Source organism: Ambystoma mexicanum, chromosome 1q, assembly GCF_040938575.1.
Source record: "Ambystoma mexicanum isolate Mex_15411 chromosome 1q, UKY_AmexF1_1, whole genome shotgun sequence".
Lineage (NCBI taxonomy): Eukaryota > Metazoa > Chordata > Amphibia > Caudata > Ambystomatidae > Ambystoma > Ambystoma mexicanum.
Window position 1 is genome coordinate 1,538,296,976 of NC_090922.1, and position 12,129 is coordinate 1,538,309,104.

Sequence of the window (12,129 nt, forward strand, 5' to 3'; positions counted from 1 at the left end):
CCACTGTGTATGTGGATGGATGCTCTTACCATGTTGACAACGACGGGGAGAAAGAACTGGTGGCCGGCGTAGGGAATGCATGGGTGAATGAGTCCCCAGAACCCTCCGCTGGATACAAAATTGGTCCCCGAAGTAGTCAGGTGGCAGAATTGATGGCTGTGCATCAGGCCATCCTCACTGCTGTCCAGCATCAACTCCACGAACTGGTCATAATCACAGATTCGGATTATGTACGGAACGGGTTCGTGAAGCACCTGGTTAATTGGAAAACCAGAGGCATGTTATGTGCTAACAACAAACCCTTGAAACATGGGAAGTTGATCCAAAACATTGATGATTTGGTCACCTCGAATGAGATGACCATCTATTGGAAAAAGATCAAGGGTCATTCCAAAGTAGAGGGACCAGACAAAACTGGAAATGACTTAGCTGATCAGCTGGCCAAAACCGGGGCCATCCAAGGGGATCTAATTGAGATTGAGTCCCTGTTGGTGGAAATCCAGGTCACTGCCATCACTAGGTCCCAGACAAATGCTCACAACGGCCTTTCAATTGCACAATGGAGTAAGGAGACCCCTGATGCTGATTTGATTACTGCTCAGAAGGGGGATCCAATAATTGGTAAATTTTACCAGCACCTTGAGGACCCTGAGAACTTTCCCCTGACGGATACCGATTATATTGGGAAAGAGGACCTAAGAGTGTTGATGAAATGTCCAAAAATGTTCCGGATCCAAGACGGTTTGTTGGTAAGGAAATCCAAAGCTGGCCACGATCAGTGGGTGGTTCCTACCTCATTCCGAAGCCTGATGTTAAGTCACGCCCATGATGCGGCCACTGCCGGTCATAGGGGGTTTCACACAACATTGGAAATCTTAAGAGAGGTTGCATACTGGCCACACATGGGGCAGGACCTCGACCAATACTTGAAGGGGTGTCTTGTGTGTGCTCAATTTCAGCCGACATCCCTCACACACCGGACGCCTTTACAAAAGAGGGGAATGACACTGCCATGGTCAGATTTACAAATCGACTTTGTAGGCCCTGTGATTTGCTCGGCTAGGGGGAATAAGTACATGTTGACTGTGACATGCTTTTTTACCAAGTGGGTGGAATGTCTCCCAGCCCCAAATTGCAAGGCAGAAACTGCAGCTGCCTTGATGATTAACCACATCTTTTCCCGTTTTGGTCTACCTCAAAGGATTGAGTCAGACAGAGGTAGCCACTTCACCAGTGAAGTAATGACAAAGATGTGGGAGATACTGGGGGTCAAGAGAAAGCTGCATATTGCTTATAGACCAGCTTCTTCTGGGGCAGTAGAGAGATATAACCGGACAATTGTGAGCATATTAAAGAAGGTTGTGGCAGATTCTGGGCCAAATTGGGATATCCGATTACCTCTGGTCCTAATGGCTATCAGATCTACCCCTTCATCTGCAACCAAAATGTCACCATTTGAGTTGATGACTGGGCGCAAGATGGTGCTTCCTCAGCATTTGCTCTACAGGACCCAAGAGCAGACACTGATAAATGCCTCCACTACTCATGAGTATGTAGAGAATTTAAGGAAACACCTCCAACATGCTTTTGCTTATGCTCAGCGGAATCTAGAAAGATCAGCTGATAGCATGAAGACCCATTATGACCTGAAAACTTCCAGGAAGGAATATCAGGTGGGAGACCGGGTCTATCTATGCAACTTCCAAAGGAACCAGGCCAAGCAGCGCAAATTTTTGCCTACATGGAAGGGACCCTTTGAGATTATCGACAAGATCTCCCTGTGGCCTACAAGATCCGCATCCCCAAAGGCGGTTCGGCAGAGGGGGAAGACAAGTGGGTCCACATAAACCAGTTGAAGTGTTGCCATCCCAGGCACACTCTGCAACAACTGGAGGAATCCTCTGGAATCCTAGCGGGTACTGTATCAGACTAATTCAGTTCCAATCATAAAACATACCACATCTAGTCTCTAACATACTGTGATTTGTATGAAACTGTCTCTTAGTTATACTGTTTTTTTAAAAAAAAATAAGAATGTAATGTTTCATTATGATGAAATGCATATGCTGCCCCACTATCTCAACAGTGGTGGAAAAACGTCTATGAGTAGGTATTGCCGCTCTTCCTTTGTCGTCCTAGGAGAAAGAAAACCTGAAGACGGGCCAAGGAGGGCGATCCGGAGACCGGGAACGAAGATCCAATGGGCCCAGTGGACCGCCCAATATTCACATCAGGACCGGCGAGGAGAACCCATCGATCAGTACCGGATGGAGAAGAAGATGCTGAACTGTGCCATCTACAGAAGAGGAAGAAGGTTATGCGGACAGACCGGTGCGTGGGTCAAAACCCTGGTGCACGCGACTCCCCATCGACTCAAATTCAAGGGGCAGTCACGTGGGGGGGGCTTGTTGGGTGTCCTGACCCACGTTTAAGCTATCATGCTACAACATTTGGTGCTGTGGGCTTAGAGAATTCAAGATGGCGGAAAACCCACATGTGCGCCGAAATCCAGGAAAGCTGCGCAGTTTGTGCGCACACCAAAATGGTTGCCTCACTTGCCACCCACCAGTGCGAGAATGAAAGGCCGGGTTGCCATGAGGGAAATGGGTTGCCAAAGGAAAAACAGTAGCGCCGGTTAGCTTCAAAGCGCTTTAAAACCACCATTGGACTACCCGCACAGTAGTCTGAAACCATTGGGAATGGAAATGCTGATTGTCAAATGCAACCTAGAATGGTGGGGAATTCATTTCTTAAATCCCAAAAATGGGTGCAGTACCAGTACTCACCACTATCCAAAAGCCGGCGTTTTAAAACCACCCTGTGTTTCTCTGAAGGCAGGCTCAAAATGCCTATTTTCAAACATTGCAATATGTGCAAAATATTCACTGAACACCAGCAGACATTTGGCGGAATGGAGTTTTGTGTGCCTACAAAATCTGGGAAATGAAGAGCCCAGAACAATGCTTATAACAAAACTGCTATGCAGTCAGCAGTTTAAGTTGCACTGGATTTAAAGACACTAAAATCGAAAATGTTTAGATTAAATGAGTGACCTATGTTTGGTGTCACATGCCTTTGTAACTGTTGAAATGTCATAGTTTTGCACTTAGAATCAGCATTCTAGCTGCATGTGTAAAATTGCAAGTTAATTTAAAAAGCAACAAAAAACATGACAGTTAGCTGAAAGTCTGGCTTAAGGAACTTGATTCTGCCTGGCAACTACCCCCATCAGGAGTGAAACTTGAGTCACAGCTGTGTTCCCAGGCCTATCTGCCTTTTGCTGGCCACACTAAGGATATGCCATCTCTCTGATAATTGAATTAAGGAGAGCCCCACAGAATACAGGAGCTCTGAACAAAGCCCTCTCCTGACTCAGGCAAAGGTTTTATTACAGCAGTCGTAAAATGTAGCTTCCTCTTGGCAGAAGCTGGGAGGGGCACTGCCTGTGAGAGCAAGCTGGCTTGGCAGAACTGGATAAACCAGTATTTCCACCATGTGACCTGGGAAACCACACCCCTTTGGAGCCAGAACATAACTTTAAAAAGATGGATCATTCATAGAGCGGACATGTGAAAATTTTATAAATGATACCATAATTCTTGTGATTTTTTTTCTGCCCACAGTTTAAGAGGTTTTTAGAACCGGTGGTATGTTCAGGGGGGTGTCAGCGGAAAAGTGGATATTACTCTAAATGTATGCATGTTAAAAATCTGAAACTTCATCAGTTAATGTCCATACTCCCTGCGCACATGTATGTAAAGTTGGGTCAATGTCAGAAATTGAAAAATCAGTTAAAAAGTAAATTATGTGCCATTTCTGAATGCAAGCTCTTAGAAACAACAGATTTGGACAGAGACATGGCTAAATTCAGCCACACCATGTATATGTAATTTCAAGCAACTGTGTAACTGTGAAATATGTCTTTTGTTATCAAATATAGAATGTGTGCAATCTGACAGAGGAGTGTCCTATCTGCAAGCCATAAAATGACATCACTCTGACTCACAGTTCCTTCCCCAATCAAGTGAGGAATGGAAATTTGACCAATGACAAGTGAGAGGGGCAAGTTTAGTTATGACCAACACACACACCCACTTGCAGAACATATAAATGGACCACTGAAACTTAGGTAGGGACCTTCAATTCCATTTGCTGCAACGCACTCTGCCGGACCATACAACATCCAAAGATCCAGATTTCAAATCCATCAATCTCCAGAATCCAGAAAGCAGTGCTGTACCCAGAGAGAAAGCAGTGCTGTACCCAGAGAGAAAGCAGTGCTGTACCCAGAGAGAGAGCAGTTCCAAAGACCAGACCGCTGTGCCCAGAGACCGTCCGTGGCGAGTGCAGAAAACCTGACCAGATCCGTGACGAGGCCCATTTAATTCAAGAATATAGTGTGAGTACATAGTAAAACTGTGTAGAACCCATCTCTTAGTTAAAATAATATAATTCAATCCATTTTTAATCTAAGTAGAACTGCAGCTTAGCAATTGTGTTATTCTGCCATCATTTTTAAAGCTGAAAAAGTGTGCGTTTTAAAATTTGCAAAACCAAAAACGACCTCTATTAAATCGGTCATATCTCCGCGACCGTTTGTCTTAGAGACTTGCAGTAACTTTCATATGAAAGCCTAGTCGTGGCTTTCCTACGAACCTAGAACCGCATACCCCCTATAGTTTTACCGCAATCGCGGAACACGCATTCGCGAATTTTACCGCGATTTGCAAATTTCTTCACGTGTAAAAACTGCTGCTGCTTGCCTTCCATTTGCCAGAAATTCGTTTAACCTGCTAATCATTCCTGAATCATTGCAAGAGTGAGCCTGAGCTAATATTAACTAGATACCACTCACCCTGAACCTCTGAAAGGGAATTAAAAGCATTTTAGCATATTTTTTAATTCATTGCCAGCACATATCAAAGCAATTTGGGGCTGTGTTTTTAAACTTCTGTAGTCTAAGCTTGCTGGGGTGAACTGAATTACAGTTGATTGCATTTCTGAGAACTGTGTGATTCCTTCCATTTCCTTGCATTGCATCAAGGGGGGGAGGGGATTGCCAGAGAAAAGTGATTACATTGTTTTGTTGAAATCATATTGAGTATTTTCTATACTGCATTTCATTCATTCAACCTTGCATTTCCTTGAACTCTATAAAGCATTCTCTACCACATTATACTTCTGTACCTATTTACCAGTGTGCTATCTTATCCATTTCATGTCAACTCATTAGTGATTATAAAGAAGTGTGCTAGTGCCAGATTCTCCATTGTTAATCTTTATCATATCAGATTAAGTGTGATATTCAATTATTAATTTATTATAAGGTGTGATATATATATATCTATTGTTTAAATTATCAAATAAACCTTTTAAACTTGCAAAACAGAACTACTTCTTGGCTCAGTGGGGTCAGGAGGATTCCAAGAGAGGGGTGTTATATAGGGGTAGTCATCCAGAACGCATGAACTGGACATAAAGATATATCAATAAGGGTTTTCATTCAGTATTATAGACTAGGCGTTGACTTAGCTGTAGTGTTGAATTGAATCCTCTTACAGCGTCTCAGGATTTCTCAGAGTCTTAGTATCTCTCTTCCACTCAGATCTCTGCATCTCAGCATCTGCCTATGTCTCAGGATCTCTCTGCGTCTCAGGATTTCTCTGAGTCTTAGTATCTCTCTTCCACTCAGGTCTCTGCGTCTCAGTATCTGCCTAAGTCTCAGGATCTCTCTGCGTCTCAAGATCTGCCTATGTCTCAGGATCTCTCTGAGTCTTAGTATCTCTCTGCATCTAAGTAGCTCTTGATGTTTCAATGTATGTCTCTTTGTCTCAATATCACTCTTTGCAGCTGAATATTTCTCTCTGTGCCACACTATCCTTGTCTCAATATCTGTGTGTGTCTCTGTCTCTCTGTTGCAGCCCCGCTCTGTCTTTTTCAACCTCACACTGTCTCTATATCGCCCTCTGGCTCAATATGTATGTACTCTGTCACTCCTCTTACACTTCAAAAGAGTATCTTCTTCCTCTAACACTAATATCAATATACACACTCTCGGTATCTCTCTTTTGCACTACAGTGTTTGCACCCTCCTCTGTACTCCATGCTTTGCCAGCTTTACTGCTCACTGGCTTTTCTGTCCAGGTCTTCACACCTGAAGTCTCCATACGCCAGCTCTCACAGGGTCTCCCACTTTCCTCCTGCCAGCTCTCCCAGGGAATGCCACTTCCAGGCTGGGCTGGCTGGGTTTTAAAGGATGTTTGCTCCTCCCCCTGGGTAGTGCTTTAGTGAATAGATTTAAAATGTGTGATATATGCTGAGTTGGCCTGTTATTGTGGCATTGTGTCTGTGGCCATGTGGCTAGCAAAGGGTTCGGCCTGAGGCTATGTCAAGGTCTGCCACTACCTTAGGTTGCAGTGTGTAAATCCAAAGTCAAGGGAACCTTTGGTAAGTCTGGTTGGTGGTCCTAATTCTTTGATAGTAACACTACAAACAATACATCCTGACCAGTTACTAAGCGGTACAATGTCATATGTGTGAGCACACAGTAATAACGAGTACCTCCTTTTATTTCAACAGGTGACTGATGCCCAGGAAGATGCAACAATAGTGATTAGGTGAAGTACGCCGAAGGACTGATGCAGTGACGGGAAGACATCCTTTCTACACATCTTAGTAGCCTACAAGTCCAGGAATCATTGCCTTTTCAGAATAATATGGTACTAGAATGTGAGAAGCATGATGCATTCTAGAGGGTATCGTGCACATGGTAACCGAGTATTCTACAACATATAGAGTTGCAATCAACATATAGAATAGTAGGTTGATCACAGGATCACTGTGTATTATGTTCTTTATGACATGTTTATACCAATAGTTATGAGAGAAAGCCTGCGACATGTTATATATTCACTGAATATAAGTTTAGCTTATTTAAAGGATTTTCTAATCAAAAGTTGAATACAAATGGATGAGCACAGAGTATGCTAATGCCGTGGGTACACACAAAAGGTGTATTAATCACCAGAGAAGTCCTGCAGATGAGAAATGTGTGTAGGAAACACTTGTGTATAGGCCTGTTATAAATGCCATATCAAATTGTATTTGTGCTTTGAATGCAGGGGAAGGTTCAATGGGAATGAACTTATAATGCACTTGACTAATCATACGAGTAAGAAACCTCATCAGTGCACTGAATGCAGGAAGCACTTTATTCAAAAGGGAGGACTTATTAGGCACCTAAGAACCCATACAGGGGAGAAACCTCATCAGTGCACTGAATGTGGGAAATGCTTCATTGAGAAGAGAAAACTGATTAACCACACGAGAACACATACAGGGGAGAAACCCCATCAATGCACTGAATGTGTAAAATGCTTCAGTGAGAAGGGATCTCTTATTACACACCTGAGAACACACACAGGCGAGAAACCTCATCAATGTACTGAATGTGGGAAATGCTTCTGTGTGAAGGGGTCGCTTATTACACACCTGAGAACACACACAGGTGAGAAACCTCATCAGTGCACTGAATGTGGAAAGTGCTTCAGCGTGAAGGGATCGCTTATTACACACCTGAGAACACACACAGGTGAGAAACCTCATCAGTGCACTGAATGTGGAAAATGCTTCAGCGTGAAGGGAGGACTTATTACACACCTGAGAACACACTCAGGGGCGAAACCTCATCAGTGTACTGAATGCAGGAAGCACTTCGCCAAGAAGGAAACTCTTATTAAGCACCTGTCAACACATACAGGGGAGGCAGCTCATCAATGCACTGAATGTGAGAGGAGCTTCTTTTTGAAAGGAGATCTTACTCTCCACCAGAGAACACATACAGGGGAGAAAACTCCAAAGTGCGCTGAATGTGGGAAATGCTTCATTCATAAGGGATCTCTTATTACACACCTGAGAATACACACAGGTGAGAAACCTCATCAGTGCACTGAATGTGGAAAGCGCTTCTGTGTGAAGGGGTCTCTTATTTTACACCTGAGAACCCATACAGGTGAGAAACCTCATCAGTGCACTGAATGTGGAAAGCGCTTCTGTGTGAAGGGGTCTCTTATTATACACTTGAGAAACCATACAGGTGAGAAACCTCATCAGTGCACTGAATGTGGAAAATGTTTCGGTGCAAATAGAGAACTTATTACACACCTGAGAACACATACAGGGGAGAAGCCTCATCAATGCACTGAATGTGGAAAATGCTTCAGTGTGAAGGGATCTCTTAATACACACCTGAGAACCCATACAGGGGAGAAACCTTATCCATGCACCGAATGTGGGAGACATTTCAGTGGGAAGTCAGGTCTTATTCAGCACCAGAAAACACATACAGGTGAGAAACCATATGAGTGCACTGAATGCAGGAAAAACTTCATCAAGAAGAGATCTCTTATTAATCACCTGCTAACACATGCAGTGGAGAAATCGCATCAGTGCGCTGAATGTGGGAAACGCTTCATTGAGGAGAGACATCTGACTAACCACATGAGAACACATACAGGGCAGAACCCCCATCAATGCACTGAATGTGGAAAATGCTTCAGTGAGAAAAGACGACTTATTAGTCACCTGAGAATCCATACTTGGGAGAAACCTTATCAATGCGCTGTTTGTGGAAGACATTTCAGTGAGAAGTCAGGTCTTCATGACCACGAGAGAACCCATACATGTGAGAAACCTCATGAGTGCATTGAATGTGGAAAACGGTTCAGTGTGAAGGCATCCCTTATCACACACCTGAGAACCCATACAGGTAAGAAACCTCATGAGTGCACTGAATGTGGAAAACGCTTCAGTGTGAAGGCATCCCTTATCACACACCTCAGAACACATACAGGTGAGAAACCTCATCAATGCACTGAATGTGGGAGACATTTCAGTGGGAGGTCAGGTCTTATTTACCACCAGAAAACACATACAGGTGAGAAACCATATGAGTGCCCTGAATGCAGGAAACAATTCATTAAGAAGGGAACTCTTGTTAGGCACCTGCTAACACATACAGGGGAGAAATCTCATCAGTGTGCTGAATGTGGGAAACGCTTCATTCAGAAGGGAGCTCTTATTACACACCTCAGAACCCATACAAGGGGGAAACCTTATCAGTGCACTGAATGTGGGGAATGCTTAATTGACAAGAGAGCACTGATTAACCACACGAGAACCCATTCAAGGGAGAAACCTCATCCATGCACTGAATGTGGAAAATGCTTCATTGAGAATAGAGGACTTCCTAGGCACCTGGGAACCCATAGAGGTGAGAAATGTTTGGTGCAACAAATGAGGGAAATGCTTTATTGAGAAGAGACGTCTGATTGACCAACACGAGAACACATACATGGGAGAAACCTCATCAGTGCACTGAATGTAGGGAACGCTTAATTGAGAAGAGAGGACTTATTACACACCTCAGAACCCATAGAGGGGAGAAACGTTCAGTGCAGTGAATGAGGGAAATGCTTTGAGAAGAGACGTCTGATTGACCAACACGAGAACACATACATGGGGGAAACCTCATTGGTGCACTGAATGTGAAAAGCGCTCCATTGTGAAAGAATCTCTTGTTACGCATCTCAGGACACATGCAGGTAAGAAGCCCTTTCAATGCTTTGAATGTGGGAAAAGCTTCAGCCAAAAAGCAGGTCTTATTTACCATCAGGTGACGCCTGCAGTTGAGAAACCTCATCAGTAATAATGAATATCTATATTTGCTGTGGGGTGACTCGTACATTTGAGGCAGTTCATTGGGACAGAGAACCTTTAAAACAGAATGCTGATTGTAACTGAAAGAAGCATTGGTGCTTTAAATGCACTCCTCCTGAAATATTGGAATGGGAGACTTCCTTCTGTGTTATGGACCTGACATATAAAAAACACTGAGGGTTTAAGGCACATTAATGATTAGAATCCCTGGAAACGCTGATCGAAATGGATTTTAAATCAATAGCCACAAACCAACTATCATAATAATTTAGTACAAATCAGCCATATTTTGCTTCATTTGCCATCACTTATTTATGTTTTACCAGAAGCATATACAGTGGAGTTATATTAGTGCAGTGAATGTGGGAGAAGCTTTAAAGTTATGAGATGTTTCTGCCACCTGTGACCATTGGGCCCTTCTACATAAGCTAAGAGGCAGACATTGGGGATACAGCCTATGCCTTGTTACATGTCTCCCTGGTTGATAGAACCTATGCAGTTCTGCCTACTTTTGTATCAAACTCTTTCCCCTCTGACCTCTGTGTCCATGCCACTATCCTAGTTATTAACATTGACAGCAAACTCTCAGCCATCAAGTAAATACAGTTGTTAGCAGCTGCCTTTTGTTCTTAGGGTGTTGCAGAAAAAGCCTCCCTTTCATATGCTTTCCAATACTCAGATGCCATTGGTTGCAGGCTACATGTGTCACAGGCTCGACTATTGTGATGCCGTTTATATTAGTTATCAAATTTATGTCACAAAAACCCGTAAGGCTAAGCCAACCATGGCTGCCCTCCTTTCGGGTGTTAGGACATGTGACCACATCACTACAGTTCATCACCATTTGCCAAGTTGTTTTTATGATCAAGTTTCTGCAGTCCAAACCTCAGCCCTGTTGCTCTCCCTGTGCTTTTAGATCTAGCTCCTCATTCCAGGGTGGGGGTTTCATGTTCCAGAAGGCTTTTCTAGGAGGGTGCTATTCGGTGTATCTAAAATTACCTCCCTCTGAGACTACACCTTATGACAGACTGTCTGGCGAGAATCTGTTCTCAATGTCCTTTCCTTTGCTTAATGGTTTCTTGTATATTTTCATGTCCATCTGCTGTTTGCACTAAGAAACCTTCGGGTGACCAAGCGCCCTAAGACAAAATAAATGAGAAACAAAGGGAACGTTTAACACCATTTCACAGAGAGGTGGCGTACAAGCCCCTTTTACTTCCTAAAAGCAAAGGAATGGAAACATTAGAAGCCTGCCTCCCCCTTACACCCGCAGAGTTCCACATGTATGGTTAGTCAGAGTTACCAGCATCACAGTGCTATAGGAAGGAGATTTACAATTGTCGTTGTCTGATTTGGAGAAGAACTTTAAGTTAAAAATGCTGCATTTAGTATTCATACATTTCAAGGTACATTTCAAAGTGTTTTTGGTATTTACTGTTACATAATATGAAATGTGTTTAATACATACCCTTTGTGACTACATTAGGAGCAGAGGAAGGAATAGGAATAGAAATATTCATAAACTGAATTCAATATCTAATATGCTGATGCAAATCATGTTGAAATGTATCCATTGTCTGTCACTCTGTCGTAACATTAAAAATCACAATTGACTACTGCTTACATGTTAATGTCCTGTCTATTTCTCTTGTTGGGCTGTTGCAAACCGCTTCCTGGAACAGAAGCACTACTTATGTTTTCAAGGGGAAGTAGTCTAAAAATGTGATGATTTAAAAGTATTACCCTTAATTAAAATATATCTAAAAAGATGTATTTTTAAAACAGAATTCCTATGAAAAATATGTTGTAAATGTGGTTCCAAGCCCTGCTTTTAAAGGACTTAGAGGCATCCATTTTGCAGACAGAAACAGTTTAATCTTTTTCTTTAATTATCTGCTCTTACTAGGAGATTAAGGGCCTCATTACACGAATGGCGGTAAGGATTTACAGGTACCGGTATTTTACTGGTACCAGTAAATCCTTACCGCCTTACTACGAGGTCCCTTTGCGGGTTGCAGAATTTAACGCCTGCTTTTTGCAGGCGTTAAAAACCAACCCGCAAAGGGACCCAGGGAGCTAATTACGGTACCGCAATTTGCGGTACCGTAATTAGCGCCTTCCCCATTCCCATTATGCCCTATGGGGCAAAAATGGGAATGGGGAAAGGGGGAATTACCGCCCGCCAACCTTGGAATGGGGCGGTAATTCCCTTTTCTGCCAAGGCGGTGCCGGTATTTTACCGGCATGAACCATGGCGCTATTAGCACCATGGTTCTCCGCCATCCGTGTAATGAGGCCCTAAGTGTGTTACTGCTGGGGAGGAATCAAACAACACTTTCACAGAACAGGCAGTCCTGTGAATGCCAGTCTTGAAACGTCAAACACTTTTCAAATCTGCAAAAAAAAGTGTTT

General features: G+C 43.2%; 1 protein-coding gene across 2 annotated transcripts in view; it reads left to right on the forward strand.

The window, feature by feature from the left end:
- Nucleotides 1–11,340, forward strand: part of LOC138551204 (zinc finger protein 268-like) — a 119,423-nt gene extending 108,083 nt beyond the window's left edge. For both annotated transcript variants that reach the window (XM_069642468.1, XM_069642469.1), the window contains exon 3: nucleotides 6,580–11,340. In XM_069642468.1, coding sequence (XP_069498569.1) covers nucleotides 7,150–9,315 — 2,166 coding nt within the window. In that variant the 5' untranslated portion in view covers nucleotides 6,580–7,149 and the 3' untranslated portion in view covers nucleotides 9,316–11,340. The remainder of the gene's footprint in view (nucleotides 1–6,579) is intronic.
- The last annotated feature ends 789 nt before the right edge of the window (nucleotides 11,341–12,129 follow it).